Source organism: Pseudomyrmex gracilis, unplaced genomic scaffold, assembly GCF_002006095.1.
Source record: "Pseudomyrmex gracilis isolate BER0280 unplaced genomic scaffold, ASM200609v1 scaffold_775, whole genome shotgun sequence".
NCBI classification, from domain to species: Eukaryota; Metazoa; Arthropoda; class Insecta; order Hymenoptera; family Formicidae; genus Pseudomyrmex; species Pseudomyrmex gracilis.
Genome location: NW_018021359.1, coordinates 7,038 through 25,064, shown reverse-complemented (window position 1 = coordinate 25,064; position 18,027 = coordinate 7,038). Strand labels below are relative to the sequence as shown.

The 18,027-nt window shown below is 43.5% G+C and overlaps 1 protein-coding gene across 1 annotated transcript; it reads right to left on the bottom strand.

Moving 5' to 3' along the window:
* Window positions 1–5,154: 5,154 nt before the first annotated feature.
* Window positions 5,155–9,053, bottom strand: LOC109861460. Its single transcript, XM_020441123.1, has 3 exons — window positions 8,828–9,053; window positions 8,083–8,256; window positions 5,155–6,845 (listed from the first exon to the last, which is right to left on the bottom strand). The coding sequence occupies exons 1-3, from the start codon at window positions 9,051–9,053 to the stop codon at window positions 5,155–5,157; spliced, it is 2,091 nt and encodes a 696-aa protein (XP_020296712.1).
* Window positions 9,054–18,027: the final 8,974 nt, after the last annotated feature.

The following is an 18,027-nucleotide window of genomic DNA, read 5'->3' as shown; positions in this document are numbered from 1 at the left end:
TGACCATGTAATATGTGATTTTTCTTGAGAGCACGAATGANTTATAACTTCTATTAGATCAGCTTTTTAAGAATAAATTCCTTACAAAATTGGAATGTTAACTGACGAAATATCGCCGTTAGGAAAGGTATTCGCGAGCGTTATAAAAACTTCATCTTTGCGTAAATGTAAAAAACTAGAAAAACACTGAATCTCGCTGAGAGCAACTTCATATTTTCCCTGCAAATCTATACTGCGAGGTAATTCCGTGGTAAAATACGAAGTGGTGTTGTACGGGAAGAAAGGCATACTGCTATTGCTCGGGAGAACTACGAAAAAGTGTTCCTCCATTCTCATCATCATTGTCGCCATCACTGTCGTCACCTTGTGCAAGCGTGGTTAAACTCGAAGCCGGAATCCACGAGTCGAATTTAGACGGATAACCTTGCCAACTGACTAGCAGGTGCTTATTACGTCCCCGACCTTTGCTCTTTATCACCCGATCAACGATAAAAGTTTCTTCTTGTAGGTTTTTACCTACAGGAGCCAGTTCTTGCTCGTAGAAAATTCCGTCTATAACCTCATCCGCTAAATCACTCAGCTCGTAAAGGCGCGGATTTCGCTACTCGAGAACACGATGAATTCGAAATATCTCTTTGCTCCACTTAGCCTCGTATCCCTTCTTGAAGGCGGCTTTTGCTCTACTGACACGTACAAGATCGCCGACGGAGTATTTAACTGCTTTTGCATGTTGTTTTTTCCAGCGATGCCACGTTTTNGCGCGCAATATTCGCGTTTTTTATTGTAACATCCGCGGATTTCATGCGTATGGAAAAGTGCGGCGTATGGTTGTACGCGTGCACAATATCCTGCAAGCCATCGAGGTAACGTTTCGTGTTTTTGTGCGTAAAATAGCGCCACATGCTCTTTTAGCGTTCTATTAAAACGCTCGATCACGGCTGCTTTAACGTCTGGATTACGCGCCACACGGAAACGAATTCCTTCTTTTTTGAGAAATTTTTGCAGCGGATGCGCGATAAATTCTTTACCTTTGTCGGTTTGCAGATATACGGATTTTCGTCTGCCACTTCTCGAGAGTACGCGTTGAAACGCACGAAGGACTTGAGCACTTGTTTTGTCTCGCAACAGTTCCACCCACTCGAATTTGCTGAGCACGTCGATAACTGTCAGTAGATAGCAATATCCGTTGTTATAGCTTTGCAAATTACGCAATTCTTTCAAATCAGCCTCTCAGAGATCGTCAATATTCGTCACGTTGTAATGCAGTCGGGGAAACTTTCGCCGCACGGGGCGATGTACCGTGTAAGCATCTTGCGAACGAAGCCGGCGAACAACGTCCTCGTGCGAGTAATTCGGTTTAGCGGCTTGCAACAAATTTTTCGTCGACGAGTAACCGGCGTAATGCGCGGGATTATAATACAACTTGTCAAGCGTTTTGTTTACATTTCGTCCCACGTGAGCAGCCNTCTCGGAATCCCGATTTGTATTTTTTTCTTGTTTTTGTCGGTGGCGCGGTAATCACATCTTTCTTTTTCGGCTTCTTTTTCTTCTTCTTGTTCAATACTATGCGGAGATTTGCGCCTTGTTTTTTTTTCTCTTTTTCGCAAAAAGCGTAACTATTTAGGATTTCCCACGTATTGAGGAGGCGTTTATTTCGCGAAGTAAATGAGCGAAATAAATGGCCCCCAGTATTCCATCGGTTTTTCTTTCTCCCATCGCATAGTTTACGAGTCCCACAATATTCGCTCCCACCAATTCTGGACTCTTGGTCACGACGCCGCGTTTGTTCCATGTGATTTTGACGGGAACAGTCGTTTTGATCAGATGATTCAAAAGCATTTGCGTTTTGGGGCGGTAAGTTTTTGGAATTGTTTCTATTATGGTTGTTAGAGTTTTTCGTTCGCGAGAGCTCGTTGCGCTGCTGTTGTTTAATGAAATATCTGCAAACGATACATTTTTCTTCGGAGTTGACTGATTAATCCGTTGATATTGAGTATCATTATTATTGTGACCTAATTGGTGTTGACTAATGTTTCACTAGAACAGAGGATGTTTGAAACAAAGCGTCCATTGGTTCTTCTGCGTCGTGAAATAGTTCTTTCATTTCCTTGTCCTCCTCTTTTTTCCCCTCTCCACCAGTCACAGCAGTTGTTTCCGCCACGGATGGATCTTCTTCTTTGCAAGAACGCTTTCTCGCTTTTCGGATAAAATATAAATATCGACAAAGTACTTTGCTGTACAATTTCCATTTTTTACCTTCATCAACAGGGGAATCGAGAATACGTCTCATCTCCGCGTCGAGACGCGAGAGCACGGTTCCTGGAGTGCGTGTGGTATTAGCAGCGGTATTTTTTCCCGCCATTTGTTGTTGCATTCTTTCGAGAGTATCCGTGGAAATCAGCACCATTTTTTTAGACCGTTCCATGTTTACTCGATAATTCGAGACAATAAACCTGCGAGTATGGGCCCGATGATGTACGGCAAAAAGCCTCCTTGTTGCACCAGCAGGTTTCTTTTGCACCTCTTCGTTCCGCGATACGTCCCAGCGCCGTTTTGTATCGGATTAGGCGGTTCTTCTCTCTTTTCTCGAGCGGTACGTTATCTCTGAGCGTATTGTAGACACACTTGCAAATACACGCAATGAATTTGTTATCAGCGTTTCGCAGAAAAGCAGCGCGTTGATTTTTATTTAAAAGACACAGAGCTTTGAGTAGACAAATGTTGTTTTCACCGAGAGAGCGCTTAGCTCTAATATGCGTTCTTTATTGCTTCTTTTGCTCCTTCGTCACNGAAGGCATTATAGCTTCAAATGATGCCCTTCATTTGTGTGCTTCGGGTTTTGATACGTCTGTTTTCACGCGAGGGATCTGCGGGGTACGTACACGTAATGACACGGATTTTTGGGAAAAATACACTTTCGAAAACGATATTCGTCCGGTGGTGATTGTTTCAAATCGAGCAGTAAATAACCGTGAGGACGCGAAGTGGTGTCGTAGTACGCTTCTTTCAAAAACTTTGCGTCGTCGAGATAGACTTGGCGCGCGAGATGGCGAATTTGCGCGCGATCGCGCAAGTTCGTGAAAACCACAATGTAATTCGCATTCAGCGAAATATCGCGTTGACCGCGTTCCTGATGAAAGAGATTCTGTAAAATAAGTATAACGCTAAGATTTTTATGATGGTTACTTTTGGTAAACAAATCAACGATCACTTCGCACGACGACGATTCTCGCATAAGATCGTCGATTATTATTAATTTTGCACAAAGCGAGTCGTTCGAGTAATCTTCCGGGCGGGGTAGTCCTTTGCGAAATTTGATTTTACATTTTTTTGTTGTCATTTTGCGTTGCAACTCAAGATAGGCTTCTTGCCACTCGCCGTAATAAAATAAAATTCTCTTGAATCGAATATTCGCCATTTTCGGCAAATAACGGAGGAAAGGCTTTACAAAAATTGGTTTTCCGCATCCCGTAGAACCGCAAACGATCGACGTTCAGAGATGTTTCCAGCGTACGTCCATTTCAAAGACTGTGCGAATTGCTGCTCGTAAGACGCTTAAATTAAACTGTTTTTGGTTTGCGACGATTAGCTCACCATCGCGCGTCGGGCCCCGCAGCAGCCGCGGTTCAGCGCGTTTTGCCGCGACAACGAGCTAATTTTCGTTGTGGCAACAGACTCGATGAGCTTATTCCGGATGATTGAAAAGCTGTTTTCATGAACATTCAGCTTATTGTCGCGCGCGCAAAAAGAAGCTCGTCAAACGCGCGCCAATATAAGCTTATAATTTTTTGTTTAAGTTATATCAAAAAGGCAGTTTTTAAAGATTAAAAAAAACAGAGATCGGGAAAAAGCAATCTTTTACTTGTGGTTTTAGTAAAAATTTCATAACACTAAAATATTACGTTTTACAAAATGTGTACATATTGCTTAATCTACTAACATGTACAAAAAATCTCGCATTTTATAACCTTATTTTTACACACAATTGTTAAAATAACTTATATATTTTTCTTTTATTGTACAAAGCGCTTGCTTCTATTTGGACGGAAAACATATATACAATTTTAACTCTTACTAATACGTTTAAAATATACAAATTATTTACAAGAGAATGCGCGGAAAATAGTCTTATTCTAAGTAGTATGGAACGGAGCGTCGCTCGTCGATATATCTACGCTTCAGCAAAACCGGCGAGCAGATTTTTGATTTGTCCCGCGTCACAACCTTGTGAAACGCGGTGCGACAAATCGCTCTACAATGCAGACTTATCGACACATTTTCTTCTTTTCTCTCTTTTCGCATTAACATTTCCCTAACGCTATTAAAATTACTTATGCGGGAGGTTGCAGAATTGAGAGTTATTCCCTTAATTTTACACACCTCCTGCGCGCCACCGTCCGAAGTACAAACTACGTACGCGTAAAATTTCGGGCAACCGAATACAAACGACTCGATGTAACTACCACGGCCGTAGCTTTTGAGCTCGTCCGTCATATCGCCCAGGAAGTTTCCCGTACACAGTTTGTATTTGCCGAGTTCTCCGCTGCTCACATAAATACACGAATCTGTATCGTAATAAATAACGCGCTCGCCTGAACGTTTTAAATATTCGTACAGTTTCAATCGCGCCTGTGCCGTCGTGTACGCCGCTATTATCACGTTGGTAATCGGAGAGGGTACAAACGCCTCGTCCCGCATTTGCCACAAAACATATATTACCTCGTCATTCACAGGTAATATATCGGTTACTTTGTGCTCGGGGCTCGACACTAGCGATACGAGACGTTCCTGCGACTTTACCACTTCGGTACTCGTCAAGTTCAATCGTTACTCGAATTTTCCTCAAAACGAATTGAGGCACAGCTTTGCGACCGAGCGTAAACTTGGATTTTGGGCAATATTTGCTTTATCTAGAGCGATACCCTCGACTGCTTTGTATCCTCGAAAATATTGTTCTTTAGATTGGTCGTTCACGGATTCGCTCGGCGATCTGCTCGCCTCTTGCTTCAATTTGAGAAAACAGTTTATGTATTCGGCAAATAATCCCCCCTGACGCGTATCAGAATCGTATCGGCTCGTCTCGTATTGCCATATTTCGCTCACTGCAGTCACGAGATAACCCTTCTCCACGGCTTTGCGGAATTCACACGATACTCACACGCTTTCGTATTCACGATCGCGCGAATTTTCGTGCGAGCACTGAGTCTGCGATAAATTTTTGCAGCAACTGCGGCACAAGACAAACAGCAGTTTGCCTTGCACACGGTACGAGAGTACAGAGTGAAAGAGATTGCACGGAGGGAGCACTCTACAACGCACAAGCCCCTCGACCGCGGCAAAATCGACACCGGGCATTGCCCCGATTAGCGAGGCGCACTCTTTTTGTCCGACAAGAATTTTCAGATGTCCAATCGGGAAAGCGCCGGTTTTCAACACGTAAAGGTATAGAGAACACACGTCTACGTAACGTATCTTCTCCGTACCCGTAACTTTGCGCCGAATCGTGATGTTTCCCGTTTGACCGCTAAAAAACGCGTCACGCGGTAAAAGCGGTTCAGCCGCGAGCATCGGATGTTGATCTAAAAACGCTCGCATTTTGCGATTTTCCCGCGTATCGCGTTCAAAAGCGCACTCCCATTTCTCCGTCACGATGTACACTTGTTTGCGAAGACGCCATGACGTTGTCAGTGTACGCTCGTATCNCGAGTTCATCGTGTCGTACACTTCGCGTTCCTCCGTGCAGAGATGTGTGTCGCGCTCCGTTTTAAAACACACGGGACACCCGTGCCAAAAGCAGCCGTGGTATTGCAACACGTGACGTTCACCGTTTGCCGTCTCGTAATACCCGTCGACGGGAATGCCTCCGACTTCCGCGAGACGATGTTTTCGCCCGTGACCCGCGTGAACAATGATGCGGCCGAGCTCGCGCTCCTTCCACACCAGCCACTGCAGAGCTTTGCGAGATTGCGTATCCGCGAGGCAATATCCGCTGCGAGGAGTGACGCCGATCTCTTCTTCACGTAAAAAGTTTTTGCGGAAAACGCGCATATATGTGGAAGCGATGGTCGTGCATTCTTTGAACGGACATACGTTTCCGCGCTCTAGAAATATCTTGCGGAAAGCCATGCACGCTCGCCGCAAGATATCACCGTCGTTAAGCAAGATATCAACGTCGTTACGACAATAACGCACTATCTCGCGTTGAAAGTCAAAATCTGCCTTTTTGCGCATCTGTTCCGCGTGCCACGACAAAAAACGTTCGCGTTCTTTTTTGCTAGACATACTATCCGGCGAGTAATATTCAACGATTGGTAACGGACCAACGTACGACTGATTCGCGAATGTGTTAAATAAATGCGGAAAATATCCCTTTTCCACCCCACTCCGCAAACCGAAAGCCTTCGGCAAAGGTGACAAACGCATCGGCATATAATTGATACTGTCAATCAATTTCGTACGCCTGGTCGTTAATACGACAATCTTCGTCCCGTTTAATATTACTCGTGGATTCAAATCGACACGTTTTTCCGTGTTGTAACGAAGGATGAACTGCGCGTCGAACGCCTTGGCGTTGTGCGCGATGCAGATAATCTGCTTGAAACATTTCGTCGTTCTCGTAACGAAATCGACGAATTGCCTCACCGGATCATCGCGGAACACGAATTCGCGCACACCGCACCACCGGCAACGTACCGTCATGTCGTCCTCGCCCGCACACGCGACGCAAATCTGCTGTGCGACGCAAAGAGTGGGCACGTGAATTTTCACAGACGCTGTACCTTTGAGCGTCTCATCCTGGCGGGTCTCGAAATCGTAAAACACGAATGCGACGCGCGCGTTTTTCCCTTTGCCGGTGAAATCCTCGCGTTTAAGAGGTCAGATATAACAAAGATGGTTTACATTTTGACGCGAACTGCAAATGTTACAAAACACGACGCCGCATTCGTGCCTCGCACCCGTTGTTTTGCACAAACGCCCGCAATCGTCACAAAATTGCAAGGCGCTGCACACGTTAACGCGACCGTCTCCGTACGATTTTTTGGCTCGGTGACGCTCGAAACACTCGCGTTCGTAAAACATTCTTTTACATTGCTCGCATCGAATTAATTTTACTTCTTCTGTTTCGCACGACGGCACACCGCGACAACGCAGACATTTATGCGAGTATCGATGAACTCCTCGTTCGGGACGATAAGGCAGATTGCAAGGAATGCGATATCCTCTGCTTCCCGCCGCCGCTCTTAAATTTAAAATCGGGCAATAGTGACGCGAACCTTTGCAAAAGAATATTTAAACGTAGCAAGGATTCGCGTCCGAGAGAGGCGCGCAACGCACCACTGTCGTACAACGTTTTTCCGCCTTTCGCGAAAGTAAACGTGGCGTAAACAATTATAGCTAACCCCTCCCCGGCAAGGTACCGTTGAAATTGCTCAATTACTCTAATACCACAGCCCTCCTCCGGAATTGTGACGCCTGCTCTCTTCACCAACTCCTGTGCCCATTGGCGTTGTAAAGAGGAGATCAAACGTCTCATTGCATTCCATTGCTCATGTAGCTCGCCCGTGCGGGCGTTACCTTGTTCGAGGAATACCCGAGCGGCAACGAGTGAGCGAGGGAAACAGAGGTTGTCGCTATTTGTTATTGAAAGAATCGAGCGTTTCTCAATTCCTTTCGTGCCCAAAGGACGGCCTCCTTTGCCCGACGGAGAGTAGACGGTGCATACGCGTATCGTAAACGACGTAGCAATGTCTATCCTTCCGTTACTTTGCGCAACCAAACTCACAAGAAACCAAATATTCTTGTGAGTCAAGTCACGCGCAGGACAAAAAGAAAAACCCGCTGCACTGTTGGTCAAAGTCGGGGAGTCGAACCACACCCGAACGTAATCATTCGGCTCCGATAAATTTGTCGCGAATTTGTGAATTTCGCGAAATGCAGCCTCTACCCATTCTATTATTTCAGCACCAGGCTGAATTTCGCGGATCTCAAATGTCGCCTCTCTCCCTATTACCCTGAATTTCTTAAATCTACGCGCGTTTTCCGTCTGTAATACGATAAATGTATAATTATTATTATTCTCACCAATCTGTTTGCTTTTCTTGTCATCGGCAGCACTGTCGGGGGTAGCGGGAGTAGCACTGCTGCTGCCAGTGTAACGCTCGACGGTGTCGTCGACGTCGCTGCGCTCGTTGTTGGTGCCGTCCTGTTTACTACTATTTCCTTGCGCAATATTTACAGTTCCGCTCCCGTATTGTACTATAAATTCAAAAGCTTAATACAAAAATTCTCAATATATTAACAAGCGATTATCAAACGACGGTAAACGAACCAATTATTGATACATTAGACAGACGCTTCAATTACATTTGATTAAATGCATATATATACGTGTTGTATATAAGGTGTTGTAAATATATTGATATAGAATTAAATATTGTTATAGAAATAAAAAATTTAAGTCAAATTTAATGAAAAATATACTGAGTGTGTGACTTTTCTTATCGCGTCAATTTCTACCGCGTAACATAAGAAAAACGCGTTTGGACGTGCACAATATTAATGAAACTTAATTATGCTCTATATTAATTTCAAAAATTTATTTTTATGTGATATTTTTTAGCGTAATTTTATGTTTATGTAGGGAAATTAAATAAATAGGACAACGAGTATATATATTAAACGTATATTTATTCAATTAACTGTAAATGAAGCGTCTACCTAATTTATATCGCTATTTGGTTCTTTTATTTCTTGTTCAGTATATCAAATTATATATCACAAATGTATACAATTATATACAATTATATGTACATGCAACTAGTCTAACCTTTCGCGATGGAATCTTCATCATCGTCGGCGTCTTCGTCGCGCTCATCGTCGGCNTCTTCGTCGCCATTATCATTGCTATTATCATCGCCATTATCATCGTCGGTGTCGTCGTCGTCGTCGTCGCGCTCATCGTCGGCGTCTTCGTCGTTCTCGTCGTCGGCATCCTCGTCATCATCGTTGTCGTTAGTCGTCGTCGTCGTCATCGTCGTCGTTGTCGTCGCCATTATTCTTGTTGTCGTTTTTGTCGGCAATAATTTTGCTTTCAATCTCCGACAAGAGACGGACTGTTTCCCGCTCGTAGCGCTCGTCTTCTATCTGCGCTTCTAGCCGTCTTCTTCGAAGCTCCTCCACCGCCCATTGACGCTGTTCTTCTTCCGCTTCTTTCTGTTGGAAATGGTCAGGTACTGTCCCTGGCGGATACCTAACTTCCAGCACTATCTGCACTTCATCATCTGAAAAAGTAATATATATATAAGTTTATATATAATTTCTTTATATATTTTTCATTATGTTTAACTATTTAGTTAGTTTACTTACCGGAATCAACGGGAGGAGGAGGAGGAGAAAGTTCTGCTTTATCTCTACGGGCTCTTCCTAAAATGTGAAAATCATTAGTTAATATATATATCTTTATTCTAAAAGTTAGTAATTCTTGTTTTATTGCTTGTAAACTTACGCAGCGGAGGTTCTTTTGCTTCTTCTGCTCCCTCTCGTCGGCGACGTTGGGCCGTAGGAACAGGGCGTTGCATTGGCAACACACTGGCTACCGCCCGAGGTTCCACACAAGGCGATTCGCTCGCAACTTCCTGCTGCTGACAAGAAGCAAAACGGGGTGGCGTCGCTGCAGCTTCTTCGTTGCCGTCGTTACGATTACCTCGTTACGATTATTCACTAAAGTAAATAAACGATAATTAAATAAATGCGAAATATAAAATAAGTTTTACAAGCGCGAAAATAATATTCTTACAAAAATAGAAACTGTTGTGTTTTTACTCACCCCTGTTGTCGTATCATTCGTGCGATCAACCCTTGCACATCTTTTTCTTCGTGTTGGAGCGCCGCGCGAAATTCCACTACTTCGCACGCGATGTGCAATAATCGTGAATTTTCATCAAAATATCTCAGCGCGTGCAATGTTGCGAGGTACGTATTAGATATCCGATGCGCGATTTGATAGAACAAATCTATATTGTCTGCGTTTTCCCGTATACGCAGCAACACACTCCGAATATGCATTGACATAAATATGTAAAATGTGCATTGCATTACATGCGTTGCAATGTCTTCTATTGTTTTTGCCGACATTTTTAACAAAATATATTTGCAAACTGCAAAAATACTTTTTGAACAAACTTACTTAGAACTCTGATACTCACTGCTTATTTTTCACTGACTGATTCTTGCTCAGAACTCAGACTGTGTTTCGTTCTCTTTGCAACAGATTTTTTATACGCTGTTTCACCCCCAAAAATTACAAAGTAAGAGTTGAGCTAGGATGTCACAAACTGACAAATCGGCTGTTAATCGGAAATGCTATAAAGTTTTTATTATTTTTTGTGCCAGCGGTAAGAAAAAATCTGTTTTTGCTTTTCCATAAAGTTGCCATTGATTTTACAACCTTAACATGAATTTTTCGTAGATGAAAAAATGATCCTAAGATGTCACGTATTGGCATTGACCGTCTGTTACTCAGACATAGTTTCCACTATTTTTTGTCATCAGGATAAGACACATTAGCTCCGTTTCCATAAAAACGGAAATTTACATCCCTGATTCGCAATAAACAACCGAAGGACTTGCGATATATGGACCTTTGATTTCTGACTTTAAAATTGCACTATGAGAAACTTTCTCGAAAATTTTTCGAGATAGACACGTACGAGGAAACACGTTGCAGCAGCGGGAGAATGCGTGATATAAAAACAGCTTATATCAAAGAATTTTTCATTTATTTTTTATGCGTGAGAATGCCGCAACAATTTTGTTTTAATTTTTTGTTTTTAAATAAAGTGCGTGCGAATAGAACGGGTTTCGTGCAGGGAAAATAAAACACAATATATATATTTTATAGAAAGACACCATATTTTAATTTTTATTCACATTGAAATATATTTTTGTATACAAATCGAGAGAGAAAACATTACTTTTAATGCTTTGCTAGAAAAAATTGAATAATATTATCCAAATAAAATGTACACATTTCTAGAATTACCAAGGTAAAGTACGTATCTAGAAACGGTAAATTTTTAATTTGCGTCTGTACAGCATGTGTTCGATATTGCTGTAATTACCTTTAATTGTTAATTTGATTATGTCTGCGATTATATAGGTTTTCGGAAGTAACAATTCTGTTTCTTGTATTAAATACTTGGAACATTCACTAATTGCTGGATGCTAACGCATCCAAGTGTTCCATATATACGTTAACACATTGCGCTATATTTTGCAGACCAANAAATGTTGGTTTTTGCATAACATCAGAAGCGGAAATAATCTTGCGCTACTTCGCTCTGGAACAATCCGAATCTTCTTCTCTCATTGCCTTGCTGTTAGATGTTTCCTCTCCTCCGGACTCTTTGTGAGAAATTAATACGGCTTTTGCTCCATATGCCGTAGTAAATGCAATTGTGATATTANTATTTATTACAATCGGCTTTGTTTTATATTTCTCTCCGTCCAAGTACAAACTTATTAACGGCATGGTATCTTGCATTTTTTTCCACGCGTCAGTATCGAGCCATATGATATTTGTTCCATTTCCGCATAATTTAATAGCAGGATAAAAAAATCCGTTTTTTACATCAGGGAGCAATCCTACTTGAATTCTCTTTGTATGAGAATTATTTAATCCATACACGGTGGAAAGCAGCATCTCATGCCTCTCATTTTGCTTCTTGATGATTCCCATGCGCAATTTTAAACTGGATTCAACTTGCTCTTTTTCACTATTCACCGCCATTTCTTTGCATTTTTCANTTTACACACTTTTAATATTTACCGCGTAAAAAAATATTTCAAGCGCCAACCGCAACTGTTTGCAACAGAATAATGATCAAAATGTATTTACATCGCTCTATTTATAGCAATTTTACTCTCTTGTGCGCATGAGCAACAACTTATTTTACCACCACCACCCCTTTTGTTTAAACNGTAGATTAACAATTATTTTCAAAAGTTACAAATTATTTCTATATATCATCTGCGTACGACACATAGTTTTTATTTTGTCGCATTTACCTCGTGTCGTAGCTACCCACACATGAGTGCATATGAGTGTGAAAAACAATAAACAATTCTTTAAATGGACATTTTTATAAACATTTTATTCTACATTGAATATCCATCAAAAACTCTCGTAGAATTTTCTCGAAGTTTCTCGCGCGAACAAGTACGTGCAAGTTTAACGGTCCCGAGTCATAAACCGTTTTTTGTCTTCAAAAAAACTTATATTCTCTTCTATACATCGGCACGCTCTTGTTACCTTCCATGAACATGCAGATTTAACGGTTTCGAGTCATAAACCGTTTTTGTCTTCAAAAAAATTATCTTCTCTTTTGATCGGCACGCACGTGTCAACCCGCACGTACAAGTTTGCGCAGATAAATATCGTTCAGAAAAAATCCGGACACGTACATTTATTTTTTATATTACATCAGAACCCTGACTTTCTAGTTACAGTCTTGCGACGCCTGCTTCTATTTCAATTTTTATTTCGCCTAGACGCCCTCAACTCTGCTTCACGCTCATTGGGAGCCATAAATGTCCAGACGCTCATTGGTCCTTCCTCGGAGGCTCTATCATTCCCATCAACTACCCCTGGACCTCGCTCATTGGAAGCCATAAGTTCCCAGGTACTGATTGATCCTTCTTGGGACTGATGCCACCCCNGCCCTTACACTTCTTCACTCAACCGACGCCAACTTGCTCTCATACACGTTTGAACGCACGAGGCAACAACATCAGATCGCCGCCATTACCAGTACCAGCTACGCTATTGAAAACGGATTTTTCAATAAATATATACTTTTTTAATAAAGAATTCTTACTTGAGAACATTCTCAAATTTTCTTCCCACGCAAATTCTTCAACAAAAAAAATTTCAAATACACATTTTTAGAAAATTATAAAAAATTTTTAAAAAATTTATGGGGTCATAAATCATGTAACTTTTTTATCCCCCTCCAGTGGGTGTGGCCAATCACCCCCAAGGGAGGGCGAAAACCACCTTAGTGGGGCAATGGCGCCAGAAGTAGTGAAGGGGGCCAGGTGGAGGGAGTTTGTTTTGACGCGCCATAAGTGCCCACATACTAGTTACGGAAAAAATCTCATAAAGCAAGGAAAAAATTATAAGTTACATTTTGGTTAAAATATGAATGTATTACAGATTGTTATCATTATTTATTTCTTTAATCTTTTTTTTACTTATTAATTTTGTTACATATAAAATAGAAACAATATTTAGAATAAAAAATGTTTTAAATATTGTATTATTGTACTTACAAAAATTCTAAACCTTTGTTTGTATTTTTTTGTAAGAATCAGTTTTTTATACATAAAATAAATAAATAAATACTTTACTTAATAAAATCATTATCACCATCTCGATATTAATATATTCGAGATTGATGACTCGGCATGTGAGTCATGTCAATAAGCATGTAGGCTATGTCTAATTTTGGGAATACTTTTACTTATAGGACGTCAGTCTCAAATGTGTTAAAATTGTTTACTTTGATTTGAAAAAAGTGCCAAATTATTTCTAATAATTTTATTTGGATCTTTATTCAAGTTATTTATTGTTGCAAATAATGATACACTAACAGGTTTTTACTCTTCTTCTTTTGGTTTTAACATTCTGATTTTTACGTACAAAGAAAATTTAAAATCTTTGTATAATATTGTAACTTTGTGAAGAAAATGAGATTCTTTTGTGAAAGTATTTGCGTAAATAAATAACTAAATAAATAATAAATATCTACATTTTGGCATAAAACATGAAGTAAAGTTTGGCTCTAATCAATAAAAAATGATCCACATTTAGCTCAATATACAGCTTGCAATGCTACAATCAAAAGTGATTTACAAAAGCCTGTTAATAGAGCAAAACATGTGAAGATAAAGTTACAGACATCCAAGGAGTATGTGATGGAGTCTTTTAAATTAAGAAAGTCAGAGCAAAAGTTAAACTTCAAGAAGAAGTGAATTTGCCCATGCTGNCTTTTTGGCGGTTATAATCGCTCGGCGAAGTTTGCGTTGCGAGTCCTGAAAAGAAACACGCAGGATCTCTACGGCCTCCGGTCCTAGCCGCCTCCGCAGTTTAGCCCGGGTGTAGCTCCGCCTCCACATCAGGCATACAGCCCGAATTTCCGCAATTTGTGGCGACCACCAGTACGCGAATCTTCGCACTGATAATCCTTGGACCCGGGACATCGACACGTCGCACGCGTCCGACACCACACGGGTAAGCCAAGAAGTTCCCTCTTCAGGCAGGGTCTCGGGAGTGACGANGTCGTTCCACGCCGCCTCAAACGCGTCTGAGTCCCAGTTCTTGTTATTCCACTGAGCAAACTGGGCCCAGCGGATGAGTTGTGCACTACCCCTTCCATCAATCATCCAAAAGGACATATATCGGTGGTCTGACAGGGATTCCTCACGGAGAACCCTCCATACAGGCACCAACAAGGCCACCATTACGGACGTCCACCACAGAACTGCCCTTAGGGCAAACACAAGTTGCCACTCTGCCTCTGTTTAGAACGAGCAATCCTCACTGAACCACCCACCTACTCATAAGCAGGCCCCTCCGATTGGGGCGGGAGGAGTCCCAGGCAGCCGACTTGGCATTAAAATCACCAAGGACCAACACCGGGTCGCCTCCTGCCCGCCGGACACTGTCACACAAGGCATCAAGCGCCATTTCAAAATCTCCAATAAAGNAGTTGGAAGAGAAGTAGCAGCTATAGACTGCTATGCTGCTCCACCTCACCGCCACATACCCGTGGTCTCGGTCAATCACTTGACGCACAGTCCGGCCTCCCATCCGAAGGTACCAAGTGATGGTCGCTACACCATCAAGATCCCCAACCCAGGCGGAGAGTCAGGAATGTGCCAGGGCTTAGAGATAACCACAAGCACCGCCCCTCTCTTGCGCATGACTTGAACAGCCAGATTTCATGCGCCGGGCCGCATCTATTGACATTGACCTGGGCCATGGTCGTTGTCAATATTCATGCGGCCACCCTCTAGAGGAGAGGCTCTTGCTGTCCTCCGTAGCGTTGTCTGCCGGAGCAGGAATCCTGCGGGCTCTAAGACCGTTCCTTCCCCACATGTTTGACTGGCACGACTCTCCTCCAGCTCGATGGCCAGATTGAAGACCACGTGACGCGCAAGGCAGGAATGCACGCAGTGAACTGCATTTGTGCATTCACGCGCTACGTGCTCCTACCACATCGACAGGATGCCCTGCTGTAGTCAGCTTTATTTGGGCACATTGCCTGGACATGGCCAAATTCNATGCATTTAAAACATTGAAGCCGCCTGCCCGAGAGTAGTGTAATCCGAGCGCTAGTCTATCCAACACATAACTTGCCGGCGGCAGTAGCTTTCTCACTAACGGAGTATGGGCACCTTACTTATAATACCCCGGTACCGCCTCGGCTCTCTCTCAGCGGGCCGGTGCAAATGTCGTCAGTTGAGCACGGGCCAAACACCTCAAAGACAAGTGCTGCCTTTACTTCTGATTCCTCAGTACTGGCATCCAGGCCTGTAAGACGGAGCTTCCCCTGCTGAACAGGGCGGGTCACCCCCGCACTGTTTTTCAACACAGAGGTCAAAGCGCTCCACCTTTTCCGCGCCCTCAGGATCTCCACCATCTCGGCGGACACGGGTGTCCACGATCCCTAGGTCCTTTAATGAGACCTGCTTCTTGGCGACCTTCATTATTTCCGCATACGTCGTAGAGTCAGCACCATCCTGAATGCGGCGGATAGCGACCGCAGCCGCCCTACGGTGTCTTTGTCGACGTCCACTCTTATGGGAGGGAGGCTCTTCCTCAGATTGTGGCCGCTGCGAGGTCTGTTGGTCCCGCTGAGAGGGCGAACGCTGACGTTGTGACGCTGCAGCAACCCTTCTCCTTTTAGCCACTGTATCCTCGTCATACCTACCTCTCTCTTCCTCAGTTCTCTCTCTCTCTCTCTCTCTCTCTCTCTCTCTCTTTCTCTCTCTCTCGTGGTCGCGGGATTCTTGCGAGTACTACCACCCGCCTTGTCTGCACCCAATTTGCGAGAAAGGGTATTGCTCTTTCTGACCACGGTAGCTCAGTCAGGCTCCACCATACCTCCGCCGCGCATCTGATCCGCCTTTGCTAGAACATTGGCAGATGGACGATTCTGAGCCCCAGGTCTGAGTCGAGGATTTGTCGGCTCTTTTCTGCTTGAGTCAAGAAGCACCATGATATGCCGAAGCATGTCTTCTATACTAAGCACTTCACGCTCAAGAGCAGAAATTCGGCTCCCCATAGTAGAGGCATCCGCTCTTATTNCAGCCGCTTCTATTAGAAATCCTCGCCTTGCTCTTCATCCGCTGGCGACTTGTCGGCAGTGGCAGAGTTTTGGGAGGAAGTGCTGTAACGGACGTAATGATAGGGATAGCATTTGTTTGTACAGCACTCTCCCTGACTTTCTTGCGCTAGGGAGAACAACCGCGCATGGCGCACTTTTTGCCTGCCTAAGTTCCTCCTCTATCGCCATCTTTTCTCTTTTGAGAGTCAAGACGTCATTTGTCAGTTTGATCACGCGCGTATTCAGCTCTTCGTGGCCACCCTCCTCCTCCGCGTGTTCTCTACCACAGTTGCTTCCCTAACCGAGCGAGCTATAGCTTTGAACAACTTAATATATCCTCTTTTGAGGTTGCCGCTCTTTTTTGTATGAATCTCCAACAAGTTCACGGCTCTCACAATGTCGGCAGCTATTTTGGGCCCTGTAAGTAAGAAGAAATCCTCCACGTCCAAAAACGCCTCTGGTTTGCTACCAATACTAAGGCCCAGTCTTCAGGCAGTGTTTGCTTCCCGCTGCGACTTGGACCGGAGTTTCATGGTCTTTGATCCCCTCGGTCGAGGTTGAGGCGTCTCGGTCCACACAAGCTTGTGAGCGCTTGAAAACAGCCGACGTCCCAGCAGTTAAATGACTCCGACTCAAAGCTGGGCCAAAAAGCGACCGATCAGCTTCATTGTCCCGATCAATTGGCAAGTTTGACGCACCGCTCAAAGTATCGTCATCTTTAGATGACAAAAATATGCTCATCATCGACTGACCATCGGAGCCATTGTGGTCACAGTTAGTGACTCAGAGGGAGCAGGTACGGGGGCAGGTTCGGAATCTCCGAGCTGCCGGGATCTAAGCGTCCGTTTGTTCTGGTCCGGTAGTGCGTCTTCTTTATCTTCGCANTCCATTATGTTTAATTTAGAGTGATTTAATTACGGAGTTTTTCTTCTCCTAGGACGGTCCCCAGCCAAAGGTAACAAGACCGCTTTGCTCGGGTTCGTAGTCAGAGTTGTCTTTTCCTTAGTCCAGTGTCCGACCCGAAAGCGACTCTCGAGGCTGGACGCCCCGGATTTGTAGTCAGGNTTTATTCCCCTAGTCTGATTNCGCCGTGGCAGACGGAGTCGGACGCCCCGGATTTGTAGTCAGGGTTGTCTCCCCTATCCCAAATGCACCGGCATAAGGTGCTAAGCAGGGCTGAGAACCCCCGGTTTTTATTCGAGTTACCCCGTTTTCCTTCCTCTATTTCCTTTCTTAATACAGGAGCTCCACGAGGGCCTTCTTGGCATAGATGACCCTGCCAGGGACTCAAAGGAGTCCCCACCAATATAGTCCCTCGTTTCACCGCTCCTAAGCCCGGACACCACGACAAGGTGGAGGAAAATCGACCGGGATTACTGCGACCTTGGATTGCGCCGCCAAGATCAGGTCAAGGTCACATCGATTTAAAATAGAACTCTCTAGTTTTTATTGCATTTTTATAGCTTACCTCAAGAACTTTTCAAAACAGTATAATAAAGTTTACTTTTCTGAAGTATTTTTTAACTTATGAGAGTTAAATATTAAACTACCGCTGGTATTTTTTCTACGAAGATGATTTTGAGTAAACCGAATTTTGTGAGTTCAAGTAAATTTTTACAAGTGACTCTTTTCAAATGAG